General features: G+C 35.9%; 1 protein-coding gene across 1 annotated transcript in view; it reads right to left on the reverse strand.

Annotated features, from left to right (window-relative positions):
• Nucleotides 1-4,896: 4,896 nt before the first annotated feature.
• Nucleotides 4,897-18,861, reverse strand: part of Znf280c (zinc finger protein 280C) — a 63,164-nt gene continuing 49,199 nt past the window's right edge. Inside the window, exons 16-19 of the mRNA XM_077106813.1 lie at nucleotides 16,654-16,716; nucleotides 6,781-6,899; nucleotides 6,598-6,634; nucleotides 4,897-6,472 (exon numbers count right to left, since the gene is read on the reverse strand). Of these exons, the coding sequence (XP_076962928.1) occupies nucleotides 6,457-6,472; nucleotides 6,598-6,634; nucleotides 6,781-6,899; nucleotides 16,654-16,716 (235 nt within the window). The 3' untranslated portion in view covers nucleotides 4,897-6,456. The remainder of the gene's footprint in view (nucleotides 6,473-6,597; nucleotides 6,635-6,780; nucleotides 6,900-16,653; nucleotides 16,717-18,861) is intronic.

Raw genomic sequence — 18,861 nt, forward strand, 5'->3', positions numbered from 1 at the left:
AACAAATAAAAATGTAAATTTAACATGTACAATGTGATATTTTGACATATGTAAAATGATTACCATTCAGAATTCATTTTCTCCTAACAAATTATAAGTGATGTGTAGGTCTGACCAAAATAGAATCACAGAATCCCAAAACTCTAGAACAAGTTAGCATCTATGTTTTACAGAGTTTTCCAGACAAAATCACTTTTCTGGTGTTCCTCTCACATAACTGACCACTCAGTTTCTATTTGTTGATTCCCTTTCATCTTCCTAAACTCATTGTCTTAATGCTCCAGAACTCAGTCTGCAGACTTTATTTTCTCTATTCCTTGGTGGTCTTGCAGTTTTTAAAAATAAATTCAATATTATTGACAGCTTGGACCTCTCCCTTAAGCTCTAAACTCATATATCTGAATGTTTATGACATTCCCCACTTGGATACCTAATAGGTATCTCAAACTTAAACATGTCCCAAACCAAAGTCCTAATCTTCTCTCCCTAATCTGCTCTTTTAAAGTCTTCTATGTGTAAATTAATATCAACACCAGTTGCCCAGGCTAATGACCATGCTGTCGCACACATTTTTTTTTCACATTTTACACTGAAATCATCAACAAATTCTGTTGGCCTAACCTTCAATATATACCCCAAATTGAGTCACTTATCTCCTGTGCTCTTTCCATCCTAGTCTAAGCCCCCATCATCTACCATCTGGATTATTATAACCCTGATTATGCCCTTGGATTTCAAGCAGCTTGTTCTCAAGACAGCAGCTGGAGGGATCCTATTAAGACTGTACTTGAGAAACTTTCTTTTGAGGTCCAAAGGATTGAACCATCTTGCTCATGCTTGACAAATGCTCTACTACAACTCTTCTTAAATTTTGAGACAGGGTCTCACTAAATTTTCCAGGTTGTCCTCAGTCCTCAGACTTGTGATTTTTCCTGCCTGAGTCTCCAGACTAGTTGGAATGACAGGGGTGTACTGCCATACCTTGCTAAAATGATTCTTTTTCCTGTTCATAGTCATTCCTTGTTTGAAAGTATGGCAGGCTTGTTCTCAATAACTAGAAATTTGAGGAACATTCATAACCTCTCTATCTGATCCTGCCTTTTGATTACTAGGAAAACATCCAGCTCTGAGTTACACCTCCAGCCCTTTTAATTTTTTTGAGACAGGGTCCAAGGTGCCCAGACTGACTTTGAACTTGGGATCCTCCTGCTTCAGCCCCCCAAGAGGACTTTCATTTTCATTGTTTATCAAGGTATAATTTATATTACCCCATTCAAAATCTACTAATGGGGGCTGGTGTTGTGGCTCAGCGGTAAAGTGCTTGCCTAGCATGTGTAAAGCACTGGGTTCGATTCTCAGCACCACATATAAACAAATATATAAATGTCCATCAATAACTAATAAAAAATTAAAATATCTACTAATGGCTTCCCAACACAGAATAAAAGCTAACTCCTTTAAACTCTCTATAAGGCTCTACTCTTTGTGGTCCACATGATCTCCCAAGCCATGTCCTATCTGCCACCACTTAGCCTACAGATCTTCTGCAGTGCCATCAATCTTGTGTTTTTTAACCAGGCACGAGCCTGCTTCAGGGCCTTCTCCCCAGCCCTTTCTCCCATCATAATCATGTTAGCTGTAGATTTTTATTAGGTTAGGTTAAGGAGGCTTCCTTTATATTCCCAGTTTAATTTAAACAGTGATGTTAGATTCACAAATCATAAAATCAGCCATTTTAAAGTGAACGATTTAGCAGCAGTACATTCACACTATCATGCAACCATCTCTATTTAGTTCTAAAACATTTTCATCACCCCCAAATAAAGTCCCACACCCATTAGGCAACTGCTCTCCATACCCTGGCTCCTCCAGCTCTGGAAACAACTAATCTGCCTTTGTCAGTATGAATGTGCGGATTCTAGATATTTCACATAAAACGTGACTGTTAGTGACTTTCTTTCACTTAACATGTTTAAAAGGGTCACACATGTTGCAGGATCTATCAGTACTTCATTCCTTTTTATGCTTAATAATATTCTATTGGATATTCCACAATTTATCCCTTTATTTGTTGATGACATTTGGACTGTTTCTATCTTCTGGCCATTGTGAACAGTGGTGCTATAAACACACATGTGCTGGTATGTTAGTATCTTCTTTAATTTTTTTTTTTTTTTTTTTGGTACTAGAGATTGGCCCCAGGGACACATTTCCCACTGAACGATATCTTCAGTTTTTTTTGAAACAAGTCTCACTAAATTGCTGAGGCTGGCCTTGAATTTGGTGATCCACCTGCCTCAGCCTCCAGAGTCACTGGGATTATAGGTGTGTGCCACCAGACTTGGCTGAATTATTCTGGCTATATACCCAGGAATGGAACTGCTGGGTCCCATGGTAATTCTTTTTTTTTTTTAAAAAAACCAAAACCAAACCTTTATTTGGGCTGGGGATGTGGCTCAAGCAGTAGTGCGCTCGCCTAGCATGCGCGGGGTGCTGGGTTTGATCCTCAGCACCACATAAAAATAAAAAAATAAAGATGTTGTGTCCACCGAAAACTAAAAAATAAATATTAAAAAATTCTCTCTCTTAAAAAAATACTTTATTTTATTTATTTATTTTTATATGATGCTGAGGATCGAACCCAGGGCCCTGCACATGCTAGACGAGTGCTCTACCACTGAGCCACAACCCCAGCCCCTCCCATGGTAATTCTATGCTTAATTTTTTGAGCAACTGCTAAACTATTTTCTATAGTGGCAGAACCATTTTACATTTGTACCAGTAGTATATGAGGTTTCCAATTTCCACTTCAGGGATTTTGTTCTTGTTCCATTTTTCTAGACAGTACTTCTGATACCAAGTGGCTCACTTCCTCATTTCCTTCAAATTTACTCAAATGTTGTCTTCTCAAGGAGGTCTGCCTTAATGGCAACCACTCACCCAACCCTCAACCCATATATATATATATATATATATATATATATATAAAAACTATTGTTCCCTACTTAATTTTTCTCTATAGATCACCACTCATAATATTATAAAGTTTTCTTTTTTTAGTTATGAAGGATGTTTTTTCTATTTTTAAAATTTTTATTGATTCATTATAATTATACATTAATAGTAGGATTTAATGCCATATATTTACACATTATTTACATTCTACTGTATTTCTCCCCACCACTAAAATGTAAGCCCCATGAGAGATGATTTCATCATGTATTTCCAACACCTAGAACAGTGGTAGGTATATAGTAGATAATTATTTGATGAACAAAGACTGAAGAAGTTGTTTTGTCAATGTGTCGCAAAGGGCAAGAATCTAAATCTGTGTATAAGTGGTTATTTTTCTAACAATGGTGATGAATTGAAACTGAACATATAACTTTTAGTCAGCTAAAACAAAAAGCCAGTAGGCAGGTATGCAAGAGATGGGTATTTCTGAATCAAGATGAAAAAACTATTTAGGATAGCCTGAAGATAAAGAGGGATCAGAGGCTGGGGTTGTGGCTCAGTGGTAGAGCACTTGCCTAGCATGTGTGAGGCACTGGGTTCTATTCTCAGACCACATACCAATAAATAAATAAAATTTAAAAATTCATCAACAACTAATAAAAATAGTTTTTAAAAAAGAGGGATCAGGGTGACAAGATAAAATTCATTAGTATCAATTAAAACACAATTGTAACTGCCTATAATAAGTAAGGTTAATATTGATTGAAATGTTTTAAACAAATTAAAATGCTGTTACATGGCACAGAACTTTAAGAGTATTATATGTATATTTTGAATCTTTATTAACAGTATTATATTTTTAAGAAAATACCCTGATATATAAGAAATAGAATTCTATGAAAGAACACAAAGCTGTATCCCTGTACCTAATGTACTGCTTATAGCATGTGGTGTTTCATGTTTCTGAACTATTGGCAGAGAACCTACACATAAATAAAAAGAGAACCTATCTTTAAAATGCAAATAAATTATTTCTGGGTGAACGTTTAAAATAATTTTTTTTTTAAATGAGCATCATTAATTCCACTAAACTTGTATACTTATGAATCGTTAAAGTGGCAAACTTTATATTACATATATTTTATTACAATTTAAAGGTTTTTAAAAATTGAGTAGAAAAGTGGAAATTGACAAAATATCCTAGAGATAGATATGAAAATAAAAGACCAGAGTATCATGAAGTTCACTACTATGAAACAAACCACTTCTAAAAATTTTGGAAAATGATTCATAGTTTCAAAATACATTCATGAAGTTCTGATTTTGGAGTTTAAGGAAAAAAACACTCATGATTGAGTCAAATTACTTCATAGCTTTACAACCTTTATGTTTATTAAGATCACAAAGTGGGCTTTTTCTAGGTTTTAAAGCTCAAGAAAGTAGCCAGGTGTAGTAGTGCACCCCAGTAATCCCAGATACTTGGGAGGTTAAGGCAGAAAGATCACAAGTTCAAGGCCAGCCTTGACAACTCAACAAGACCCAGTCTCATTGTAAAAAATAAAAGGGCTGGGGATATGGCTCAGTGGCAAAGTGCCTTTGAGTTTAATTCCCAATAATGCAGGAAAAATGTTCAGGAAATTACTTAATAAAATATAAACAGTGAGCTTCTAAATATGCTGGGAGAAAAAGTGCAAGATGCATTCAATAGATAATGTTCTTGATCTACAGGCCAAGCAATCAGGCTTCCATTTGAGAAGCAAAGCAATCTTTCTAGTTACTTATATGATACAATCTACAGTTTTATATGAAGGTATTTATTAGAAAACAATTCTCAAGGCCCTTTAACAATACAAATTTTATTAAAAAAATAAGTAACATCAAAACTGTTCAGCAAATCTCTATTCAATGTAACCAAAATAAACAAACACCAAATTAAAAAAAATATACATCTATATATATATATGGGCAAGAAACAAGTGCATTTTTTGGTCCCAATATTTTTGAATATATTATCTTTATCCAAAGGAATTACATTAATGGCTAAGAAGATATTATGTATTAGATAATCAGAAATGTAACTTTAAAATTTGTTTCAAGGTCTGAAAGAGGAGTTTTTGCCAATTCTTTATGTCTTTGAACTCACAATCCCTAAGATGTTAATGAAAGTCCCAAGATAGAGCATGTAATAATGTCTGATGAGCTGAACAAGTATCAAAATTAAGAAGCTACCAGTAGGTAGCCACATGAAATCTGTGGAGAATTATAAAGAAAATTATTGGAGTTCTTAACAAAAACAAAACAAAACAAACACAAAACAAAAGCTTTAAAGAGAAGAGTACAAAAATAGACATAACAAAACGGACATCAATAAACTTGATGAAGAACAACATAACACCAAGCTACCAAAATTTAATGAAAAAAATTTAAATTAAAAAAAATCTAAATATTAATATTGCTGAAAACTCCTAGGATTAATACTGGATAAAACTTTAAATGACAATGTGAATAGTTGTTACTTTGGAACTGTAAATTTAAAGTTCACTTTTCCAAAAACATAAAAGTAATCTTGGTTCTCTATACAACAGAAATTTCATTCTCTTTAGACTGCATGCATGCTATAGGAAGATTAAAGGGCAGCAGCCAAAATGATTCAACTTCAACTTGGATGTTGAAGCACTGATTTGATGGGCTTTTCTTGGTTAGAATCAACCCATAAGCTTAAGATCAAGAACGAAAGCCCCCAGTGGGGAGTTGTGCTCAATTTGGTGGGCCTTGAGGTCATCTCTGGCCAAATCAGCATCAGCATTATGGGAGGCCAGTCAGGTAGGAAGGGACTCTCCCCAAGATCTGATTCCTTAAGGCCACAAACTAGAAGAAGTCTCACAGTCAAATAATTCACATTCCTTGGAAAGACAGAACAGGCATCAGTTGTGTCCATCGAAGGGGGACACTGTCCAGGAGTACACTGGACATTTTTTGAAATTTCTGTGTTGCTTCTGCATCTGAAAAATAGGAAAAAAATAGAACAATGACAGACAAAGAATGAGGGAAAAAACATCTATCTGACCTAAAAATGTAAGACTTATAAGAAATTAAGAAAGCAGACAAAACAGACAAAAAAGATGAACAGCCATGTCATTTGGAATGTAATATTCAGAAGGCAAGTACAGGAGAAAAAACACAAATTATTTTAAGCAAAGAAAGAAAAGATCATAGCAACAAAAGTTATTTTTGGAGAAAGTCAACTAGAGGAAAAAAAAAAAACACGTTAAGACATGTTAACCTGACACAAAGATAAGGTGGAATAAGAATCTAGTGCCATCTCAAAGCTGAAAAGAGCTGAATGTCATGAACTTTGTTTAACCACCTTCATGTGAGAAAACACTTCAGAACTTTGAACTTAGGAAACTGCCTTTGTGTAAGAAAACACTTCAGAACTTTGAACTTAGGAAATTCCAACTTGTCTTGCACCAGGTTGCACGAGCTCCATAGAGCAGGAATCTATTTCAACAAGCCGCTTTAAAAACAAAAACAAAAACAAAATACTTTAATATTTTTCATTTCTATTAATTATACATTTTAAAATTGCAACAGTGCTAAAATCCATCAAAGAAAAATGCACTGAATTAAAATTAAACTTACTCAGAAGTGGGTTCAGAAGTTGAGGTACTTTCGGAAACTGTAACCAGAAGAAGAGTTTTACATTTAAAACAGCATATATGAAGAATAAATTAATTTGTAATACCTGAAAGCCCATACTGTGGCTGATCAAAAGTACTAGATTAAATATCTAAAATTCAAAGTAACGCTATTATATATACATACCATTCTCTATTACAACTTGGCAAGTATGAGTTTTACGTTGACTTAAATGTTTAGCCATACGGTCTAAGCCAGAAGAATCAGTTAGGAAATCACACTTAAGGCACACAAGAGTAATGCCCCTATGGAAAAAAGATTTAGATGGTAAGAGAGACTCTTATCTTGTATAGAAATCAATACACAAGTTCAATGATTACTGCTCCACATAATATAACTTTTTATTTTATGTACCAAGATTATCATTTTCAAATTTTGTAATATGAAATATACATTTGCCGAGGACTTCCTTTGCACGTTGTACTACTAGGTATTACAGACACAATTAGTGAAGAAATAGGGTACAGTCTATGCAGCCTATATAATCTTGTGTCTAATTTAAATTAGAAAGGAAATGTGAGATGAGCTAGGATTGTAGCTCAGTGGTAGACTGCTTGCCTGGCATATGTGAGGCACTGGGTTCAATTCTCAGCACCATGTGTAAGTAAGTAAAATAAACATCCATTGACAAATAAAAAAATTTAAAAAAGAAAATGTGAGGATTTAAAAATAAATTCCTTAATGTAATTATTATCAGTTTATTAACAAAGCATAAATATAGTTTTCAAGTTCATCAGATACTTTGAATTGGAATATCCTTCCTGTATAGGAATAAAAAACAATAACATGTGGGCTGGGGTTGTGGCTCAGTGCTAGAGTGCTAGCCTAGCACATGTGAGGCACTGGGTTTGATTCTCAGAACCACATAAAAATAAATAAATTTTAAAAAATGGTAACAGAGCTGTGGATGTGACTCAAGTGGTAGCATGCTCGCCTAGCATGTGTGAGGCACTGGGTTCGATTCTCAGCACCACGTAAAAGTAAAAAAATAAAGATATTATAAAAAAAAAAAAACAGTAACATACCTTAGATTCATTCTCCCCTGAAGTTCTAGTCTTAATAGTCTGTTTTTATACCTAGCTCTTACTCAGATGAATCACATATTATCTTTGTAAAATTGAAATTGTGTGCTTTCCTCCCCCAAATCACCCTTCCTGTCTGTTCTCTCTTATGGTGCCACTTCCCTGACACTGATACAAACCAGTAGTTATCTTTTCCTTAAAACATTCAATATTTCAAACATCTAGAACAGTAACAATTTATTGGGCATTTACGCTGTGCCAGGTTGAGGGTTTTAGACATATCAGCTGATTTATATCTTCTAACAACCCAGAGAAGCAGGTGCTATCATTAGCACTTTTCTATAGAGGACAGGATCAAGTTTACTTAACTACCAAGGCCAGCATGAGGTTTGAAACTGAACCCTTTGATTTCAGAGCTCATGATATTAAATATGATGTGATAATACTTCACTACCTAGGTCATCATTAAATCAGTTTTCCACAATAACCTTTATCAGTCTATGCCTCATGCAACTACAACTTACCTTATATACCCAATCACAGTCTTCCTTTGGAACCCTTGATTCTACCCAAAACAACAATGGTTTCCCCAATGTTCTCCAAATTAAAATTAAGTATAAATGACTTGGAATTGTTTTAAAGAATTCTAAACTCAACTCAATTGAATCAAATGTATGAAAGATGAAAAAAAAAATAAATTAAAAAAAAAAAAGAATTCTAAACTCCAGATCTAAGAACAAAACCATTCTCCCATGGGCTGAAGTTGTGGCTCAGTGGCAGAGCACTTGCCTGGCACGTGTGAGGTACTGAGTTTGATCTTCAGCACCACATAAAAATAAATAAATAAAAATAAAGGTAAATAAAATAAAAACTATTCCTGCAGACATTGATTTTAATACCACATTGTATAAACTTTGTGTTTTTCCAAAAATACACAACAAGTTATCCACTGTGAATGTCTGAATGTGTACTGTATGCTTTCTGTTTCCCATTATGCAAACTTTTATTCATGATATTTCTTCCAATAAATTGTACATTCCTTCAAGGGAGGTACCAAGCTGGCTGCCTTCTTTATCACTATAATTTGTATAGGATCTGATATATTCTGTTGTATATGTGGCGGATGTACAACAAATAATTAAAAAATAAAGAATTCATTTTAATAAAATAGTAATTACAAAAATATTATTCTATAGAACTATAAACATGCCCTGGCTCCTCTTCTCCCGCCCGCTGTGGCCCGCGTTTGGTTGTTAAGGTCTGCAGGCACGCGCTAGCAGTGCTGCGACGAGGGGTGTCCCCTTCGCCAGACCGCCCAGCTCGCATCTCAGCATCCGGCGCCGCTGGGCCCCATCATCCGAAATGCATCTTTTGAACATGGTGGCGGGCGCAGAGAGATCAAGTCTCTGACCTCCTCAGCTACGCGGGCATAGGGAGTCGTAAACTGTCTAAATGCTGTTTGCTCAGGATCACAAGGCAACGCTGAGCTGACGTGGGTCTGGGGCGAACAGTCCGGGCCTCTCAAAACACACACTGAGCCCGGATCGGCTGCATTCAAGCTCCCGTTCCTACTTCTTGCAGCCAAACCGCTGTGACTCAGCACTAACGATCCCGCCGAAACAACTGGTCGGCCCTTCTAATCCTACGGAGGTAAATGCCAACCGAGACTTCATAGGCAGTGGCCACAGGATTGAAACGGGGCTTGGGAGAGACAGTCAGGACCCACCCGTTGCATTGGTCACCCGGCAAAGGGAACGAACTGTCACCATTTGCATGGGATACCACCATGGCAGAGATCTGATGTCACCAAAACGCGGCGGAGGAGATAAATTCATTGAAACCAGCGGCAACAGGTGTGTAATCCCCTATCCTTCCCTCTCCACACAGGGGAAATCTTAAGGGCCCCTCCGAGCTCGCCCGTGAGCACTATAGCCAGACCAAGGGAATCAGGAGCGGCACGGGGCTCGCAGCACGGGGCTCCTGGCTACCGCTCCCACCAGTGCTGACAACTGAGGTCCCTTGCACCAGCTACCGGGGGCGTGGCTACCAGAAGGCAAGCAAATTCGCTGGGGGTTCTCAGCCCCAAGCTCTACAAACTTAGGGTCTGAGGGAATGGCAAACAGGGAGAGCCCAGGAGTTCATGAAAACAGGGCTCCCAGGAGCAGCAGACCTGGCTTGTAGCCAGTATTGTGGTGAGCATCACTGATGAGCCAGGCCTGGCTTGAGGAAACACAAGAGAAGCCCTAGGCACTCAGGATTGGAGACCCGCCCAGTCTGGGAGGAGGAGCTGCTGCACAGTGATTGGTTCCCACCTTTTGAGAGGAGAAGCTTGGCCCAGTGGGAACAGCTCCACCTACTGGAAGAGAAGTTAATCAAACTCTAAGACTGCATTTATTAATTTTTTTCCTTCATTTTCATTTTGTTGTTGTTGTTTTTTAACTTTTATTTTTTTTTAATTTTAATTTTCATTTTTTTATTATTTTTAAAAATTTTTTTTTCTTTTCTGCTTATTTTCTTTTGTCTTTTCATTTCTTTTCAATTCTCTTACTCCCCCTTCCTTGAATTCTACCTGCTTACTCTCATTCTCTTTAGTGACTTCTTCCCTTTCCTTCTAATACCTTTCCTCCCAAGCATCAAATAAATTTATAGGAGTAAACAGTAACTCAGCAGTCAAACAGAACAAGAAGTAATATGAGCAGCATGAAAAAGCAAGGAAGAAAAGGAGTACAAACAATGCAGGACAGCCTAAATATTCAGGAGGACCTAGAGTCATCAGAAAAATGGTCATATAAAGAACTCAAGGAATACCTTAGACAGATGGAATGGAACCTTAAAGAGGATACGAGACAGCAAATTCAAACAGTGAAAGAATACATTGAAAATGAATTACATAAACAGATAACAGAAGAAGTTAAGCATCTTTATCAGGAGATAGAGATTATAAAAAAAAAACAAAAATAATTCTAGAAATGAAAGAAACTATAAACTAAATTAAAAACTCAAATGAGAGTATCACTAACAGAGTGGAGCAAGTAGAAGCCAGAACGTCAGATAATGAAGACAAAATATATCATATTGAAAAGAGTATACCCAACTCAGAAAGGCTGGTTAAAAATCACGAGAAAAATATCCAAGAGATATGGGATAACATAAGAAAACCAAATTTAAGAGTCATCGGGATAGAGGAAGGTATAGAGATTCAAACCAAGGGAATGAGTAACCTGCTGAATGAAATAATTAGAGAAAACTTTCCAGAAATAAAAAAGGAAACGAATATACAAATTGTAGATGCATACAGGACACCGAACACACAAAATCACAGTAGACCAACGCCAAGACACATTGTTATGAAGATATCCAATATACAAAACAAAGAGAAAATATTAAAAGCTATAAGAGAAAGGAGACAGATTACATTCAGGGGTAAACCAATAAGGTTAACAACGTATTTTTCATCACAGACACTGAAAGCAAGAAGATCCTGGAACAACGTATTTCAAACACTGAAAGACAATGGATGCCAAGCAAGAATTCTGTATCCAGCAAAATTAAGCTTCAGGTACGACAACGAAGTAAAAATCTTTCATGATAAACAAAAGCTAAAAGAATTTGCAGCCAGAAAACCAGCATTGCAATGCGTCTTGAGCAAAACACTACACGAAGAAGAAATGAAAAACAATAACCAAAACCATCAGTGGGAAGTGCCTCGGTAAAGACAGAGGGCGGGGGGAAGCTAATCATGGAGAAACAAACTAAATTAGAAAAAAAAGAAAGATAAATAATCAAACATGGCAGGAAGTACAAACCATATATCAATAGTAACTCTAAACGTTAATGGCTTAAACTCTCCAATAAAGCGACATAGGCTGGTAACATGGATTAAAAAAACAAATCCAACAATATGCTGCCTCCAGGAGACACATCTGATTGGAAAAGACATACACAGGCTGAAGGTGAAAGGTTGGGAAAAAATATACCACGCACACGGTCCTCATAAGCAAGCAGGGGTGGCCATCCTCATATCGAATAAAATCGACTTAAGACTAAGTTAATCAAAAGGGATAAGGAAGCACATTATATACTGTTAAAAGGAACCATTCACCAACAAGACATAACAATTATCAATATTTATGCACCAAATAATGGTGCTGCGACATTCATAAAACAAATTCTCCTCAAGTTCAAGAATCAAATAGACCACAACACAATAATTATGGGTGATTCAACACACCTCTCTCACCATTGGACAGATTCTCCAAACAAAAGTTGAATAAAGAAACTATAGAACTCAATATCACAATCAATAACCTAGACTTAACTGACATATATAGAATATATCAACCATCATCAAGTGGATATACTTTTTTCTCAGCAGAACATGGATCCTTCTCAAAAATAGACCATATATTATGCCATAGGGCAACCCTCAGTAAATATAAAGGGGTGGAGATAATATCATGCATTTTATCTGATCATAATGGAATGAAACTGGAAATCAATGATAAAAGAAGGAAGGAAAAATCCTACATCACATGGAAAATGAACAATATGTTACTGAATGATCAATGGGTTACAGAAGACATAAAGGAGGAAATCAAAAAATTCTTAGAGATAAATGAAAATACAGACACAACATATCGGAATCTATGGGACACAATGAAAGCAGTTTTAAGAGGGAAATTCATCGCCTGGAGGTCATTCCTCAAAATAAGGAAAAACCAACAAATAAATGAGCTCACACTTCATCTCAAAAGCCCTAGAAAAGGAAGAGCAAAACAACAGCAAATGTAGCAGAAGGCAAGAAATAATTAAAATCAGAGCAGAAATCAACGAAATTGAAACAAAAGAAACTATTGAAAAAATTAACAAAACTAAAAGTTGGTTCTTCGAAAAAATAAATAAGATCGACAGACCCTTAGCCATGCTAATGAAGAGAAGAAGAGACAGAACTCAAATTACTAACATACGGGATGAAAAAGGCAATATCACAACAGATGCTACAGAAATACAGAAGACAATTAGAAATTATTTTGAAAACCTATATTCCAATAAAATAGAAGAGAGTGAAGACATTGATAAATTTCTTAAGTCATATGATTTGCCCAGACTGAGTCAGGAGGATACACACAATTTGAACAGACCAATATCAATGGATGAAATAGAAGAAGCAATCAAAAGACTACCAACTAAGAAAAGCCCAGGACCGGATGGGTATACAGCGGAGTTTTACAAAACCTTTAAAGAAGAATTAATACCAATACTTTTCAAGTTATTTCAGGAAATAGAAAAAGAGGGAGCTCTTCCAAATTCATTCTATGAGTCCAACATCACCCTGATTCCGAAACCAGAAAAAGACACCTCAAAGAAAGAAAACTACAGACCAATATCTCTGATGAACCTAGATGCAAAAATCCTCAATAAAATTCTGGCGAATCAGATACAAAGGCACATCAAAAAAATTGTGCACCATGATCAAGTGGGATTCATCCCTGGGATGCAAGGATGGTTCAATATACGGAAATCAATAAATGTTATTCACCACATCAATAGACTTAAAGATAAGAATCATATGATCATCTCGATAGACACAGAAAAAGCATTCGACAAAGTACAGCATCCCTTTATGTTCAAAACATTAGAAGTACTAGGGATAACAGGAACTTACCTCAACACTGTAAAAGGAATCTATGCTAAGCCTCAGGCTAGCATCATTCTGAATGGAGAAAAATTGAAGGCATTCCCTCTAAAATCTGGAACAAGACAGGGATGCCCTCTATCACCACTTCTGTTCAATATAGTTCTCGAAACACTGGCCAGAGCAATTAGACAGATGAAAGAAATTAAAGGCATAAAAATAGGAAAAGAAGAACTTAAATTATCACTATTTGCGGGTGACATGATTCTATACCTAGAAGACCCAAAAGGGTCTACAAAAAAAACTATTAGAACTAATAAATGAATTCAGCAAAGTGGCAGGATATAAAATCAACACACATAAATCAAAGGCATTTCTGTATGTCAGCGACAAAACTTCTGAAACGGAAATGAGGAAAAACACTCCATTCACAATATCCTCAAAAATAAAATAAAATACTTGGGAATCAACCTAACAAAAGAGGTGAAAGATTTATACAATGAAAACTACAGAACCCTAAAGAGAGAAGTAGAAAAAGATCTTAGAAGATGGAAAAATATACCCTGTTCATGGATAGGCAAAACTAACATCATCAAAATGGCGATATTACCAAAAGTTCTCTATAGGTTTAATGCAATGCCAATCAAAATCCCAACTGCATTTCTTGTAGAAATAGATAAAGCAATCATGAAATTCATATGGAAAAATAAAAGACCCAGAATAGCAAAAGCAATTCTAAGTAGGAAGTGTGAATCAGGTGGTATAGCGATACCAGATTTCAAACTATATTACAGAGCAATTGTAACAAAAACAGCATGGTACTGGTACCAAAACAGTCGGGTGGACCAATGGTACAGAATAGAGGACTCAGAGACTAATCCACAAAGTTACAACTATCTTATATTTGATAAAGGGGCTAAAAGCATGTGATGGAGGAAGGATAGCATCTTCAACAAATGGTGCTGGGAAAACTGGAAATCCATATGCAACAAAATGAAACTGAATCCCCTCCTCTCACCATGCACAAAAGTTAACTCAAAATGGATCAAGGACTTTGATATCAAATCAGAGACTCTGCGTCTGATAGAAGAAAAAGTTGGCTCCGATCTACATATTGTGGGGTTGGGCTCCAAATCCCTTTAGGACACCCATGGCACAAGAGTTAATAACAAGAATCAACAAATTGGACTTACTTAAACTAATAAGTTTTTTCTCAGCAAGAGAAACAATAAGAGAGGTAAATAGGGAGCCTACATCATGGGAACAAATTTTTACTCCTCACACTTCAGATAGAGCCCTAATATCCAGAGTATACAAAGAACTCAAAAAATTAGACAATAAGATAACAAATAACCCAATCAATATTTGGGCCAAGGACCTGAACAGACACTTCTCAGAGGAGGACATACAATCAATCAACAAGTACATGGAAAAATGCTCACCATCTCTAGCAGTCAGAGAAATGCAAATCAAAACCACCCTACGATACCATCTCACTCCAGTAAGATTGGCAGCCATTATGAAGTCAAACAACAACAAGTGCTGGCGAGGATGTGGGGAAAAGGGTTCACTTGTACATTGCTGGTGGGACTGCAAATTGGTGCGGCCAATTTGGAAAGCAGTATGGAGATTCCTGGGAAAGCTGGGAATGGAACCACCATTTGACCCAGCTATTGCCCTTCTCGGACTATTCCCTGAAGACCTTAAAAGAGCGTACTACAGGGATACTGCCACATCGATGTTCATAGCAGCACAATTCACAATAGCTAGACTGTGGAACCAACCCAGATGCCCTTCAATAGATGAATGGAAAAAAAAATGTGGCATTTATACACCATGGAGTATTACACAGCACTAAAAAATGACAAAACCATGGAATTTGCAGGGAAATGGATGGCACTAGAGCAGATTATGCTTAGTGAAGCTAGCCAATCCCTAAAAAACAAATACCAAATGTCTTCTTTGATATAATGAGAGCAACTAAGAACAGAGCATGGAAGAAGAGCAGGAAGAAAAGATTAACATTAAACAGAGACATGAGGTGGGAGGGAAAGGGAGAGAAAAGGGAAATTGCATGGAAATGGAGGGAGACCCTCATTGCTATACAAAATTACATATAAGAGGTTGTGAGGGAAATGGGAAAATAAACAAGGAGAGAAATGAATTACAGTACATGGGGTATAGAGAGAAGATGGGAGGGGAGGGGAGGGGGGATAGTAGAGGATAGGAAAGGTAGCAGAAATCAACAGTTACTAATAGGGCATTATGTAAAATTGTGGATGTGTAACCGATGTGATTCTGCAATCTGTATTTGAGGTAAAAATGGGAGTTCATAACCCACTTGAATCTAATGTATGAAATATGATATGTCAAGAGCTTTGTAATGTTTTGAACAACCAATAAAAAAAAAGAACTATAAATATACTAAGTACCATATATATATAAAATTGACCAATTTTCTTTATAAAATTGAGAACCACCCAAGTTAGGAAAAAAGCATCTCAGATCTTTAAAATCATACAATTAATTTAGAAACCAAGCACACAAGTAAGCTTGTCAACAAGAAAATCAAATTAAAATCTCATCTTCAACATTAAACCTATTTTCATTCTTTAAAAATATTCAGTAAAGGTAACACTTATTTTACTTTTCTCCCCCAAGTCACTGAATTGAGTAATGATTTAAAATAGCATGACTGTGTTTTAAAAATTGAATCAAATTTCCCTCCATTTATGAGTTGTTGGTTCAACATCATCCACATGTTGTTTTCAATATGTACATTAACTTCTTTAACAAATATTTTCTGAATGCCTATTACATGCCACGCACTACTCAATATGAGCAAAACAATTAAACAAGGAAAGATGGATATAAAAGGAATTAGAAAACTGAAAAACCCACAATGCTTAGCAGCTTCTAAGTATTTGTGATATAACCAAAGTTAATTATCATTTAGAAATGTTAATCAGTAATTCTTTCTGTATAGTAAGCAAGCTATGTACTTTTATTTCATAAAGAAAAACTAAGAATTTGAAAGCTATATATTAATTTTAACTATTACAATGTTCTAATGAACTCATTTCTATTCAAATAGTATTAGCCTTATTTTTTGTTTTACAATGCAAATGCATGAAGATTTGATCTCAATGCCTGGCACCACTGAACCAAAGTTCAGTCAGAGATGACAGGTCATCCCTCACTATGATCAAAGAATATAATGAACAGAATTGTATCATGTCCAGTAACAATCACTGAGAGTTTCAAATTAGGTACCCAACTATTACGTTTTTAAAAGTTACTATAATTTTTCAGTAAAAGAATGGAAAAAGATCAACCAGTTACCTGAGAATTCCTGAATGCTTCTTGAAAATATAAAACCGTTTACTTGGGTGGTTGCTATGAGAACTGGAGAGATAAAACACAAACAAGATTTTAAAAAAAACTTTTATTATATAAAAAGTTATATTAATTACATGACCACATTTCAATTCTTTTCTTAATTTTTCAATTTTGAATAAAAGATCATTATTAAATGATAAGATTCTGTTGATCACTGCTATGATCTGAATTACTGTCCCTCCCCCCAAATTCATATGTTAAAACCTAACCCCCATTGTGATGCTATTATGAGGTAGAGCCTTTGAGTGGAGAGCAGAATTCTTATGAATGAGACTAATGCCCTTGTAAGAAAGACCTTAGAAAGACTCTGGCTTGCCCCTTTCACCAAGTGATGATGCAGTAAGAAAATGCTATCAGGAATGGGCCCTCACCAGAAACCTGTTATCTGCTGGCACCTCGATTGTGGGCTTCCCAGCCTCCAGAACTATGAGAAACAAATTTCTGTTGTTTAAAAAAGCCCCCCAGTCTATAGTATTTGGCCCAAATGGACTAAGACAGTCATTTCTGATTAATTCAATATTTTTATTTTACATTCCATTTTACCTGTAGTATATTTTCTAATGACATATTTCCCTGAGAACATTCTTAAGATGTTCAGTACTTCACCACTATAAAAAAAATACTCAAAGAGTTAAAAATGCAAACAGCATCAAATTAATTCTTTCAATTATTAAGAGTAAAAACAATTAAAAAGTTATTTGCTACTAATGTATTTTGCTATAATAGAAATTGCTATGAATAATAATTATTTATTTTCTAATCTTAAAACATTGGGGGAGGGCAAATAGTCCTAATGATACTAGAAGTAAATGCTACCTGAGCTAGATGATATTGCTTAATATTGATAAAAATATTTAAAGAGACTTTTGCAATGACTGAGAGAACTTTAATTTTTAATTTTTATTTTTTTGCGGTACTGGGGATTGAAGAAAGGGGTACATTACCACTGAGCTACATCCCCAGTTTGTTTTAAATTTTTTAAATATTTTGAGATAGGATCTCACTTAGTTGCCCAGGCTGGCCTTGAACTTGAGATCCTCCTGCTTCAGCCTCCTGAGTCCTGGGATTACAAGCATGTGCTGCCACCATGCCTGGATTACTAGAAGAATTTTTAAAGAAAGCAAATTTAAGGAAGTGGAACTTGTGAGTTAAAAGAATCTTCTCCTATGCAAAGAACCAAAAAACAACAATCTAAATTTTGTAGACAATGGTAATAGTTTTTATACCCCCGCCTTTTAACTCACAAAGAAAGCTTTCCTGTTAGAAACTAGCCTAGTGCAGCAACACTAAAAGTGTGGTCCATGGACCAGCAGCATCAGCATCACCTGAGATCTTATGAGAAATGCAGTTATCTCAGCTCTCCCTCACCATAAATCTAACAAATTAATCTCCGGCAGTGGAGCCCAGAAATTGATTTTAATGCATTTTCTAGCTGATTCCTATGCAAGTTAAAGTTTGAGAAGCACTAACTGTATTTTGCACTAACAGATACAAATGAGTAAACATGCCATGGCAATAGCTACCCTCAAACACAAGGTAACCACCACAGCAAACTATGCATGCATGGGGAAAGAATATGACTAGCTAAAATCTCAAGAAAATACTCTCAGAATAGGTACCATGGTAAATATAAAGAGCTTCTCTCACAAGATAATATAGACACATATGAAACAGAATAATGAAATATTACAGAACTCAAGAGAAATTATCCCTGTTGAGTGCCAATGATCAGACACTCCACAGAAGGTGAACTGAGGAGAGGGGCATTTCAGGAAATAACTAAGAATAGGAAATTCACTTTAGATGTTGAATATGGAGAAACTATCTTGTGAAAAAGATCAATAATCTGGGGGCCTTTCTTCTGAGAATATACTTGGTTATGGTTTGGGAATAAAGGTACTTGACCTTATAGAGAACTCAGTCCTATGAGAAAAAGTTTATACTAGGTAGGAGTAAGGGTATGCCACTTACAGTGAGGTATGAGGCAAGAAAGCATAGTGCTACTAAAGTAGGAAAAACGAAAGGGACCCATAAGGCCTTTAGAGAGAACTGGAATCTTTCAGTTCTATATAAGGCTAATGATAAATAAGAGTTTAATGTATGAAATGACAGTGCAGGTTTGGGGCTCACTGGAATTTGGGAGCCTGTGGC

Source organism: Callospermophilus lateralis, chromosome X, assembly GCF_048772815.1.
Source record: "Callospermophilus lateralis isolate mCalLat2 chromosome X, mCalLat2.hap1, whole genome shotgun sequence".
Classification (NCBI taxonomy): Eukaryota; Metazoa; Chordata; class Mammalia; order Rodentia; family Sciuridae; genus Callospermophilus; species Callospermophilus lateralis.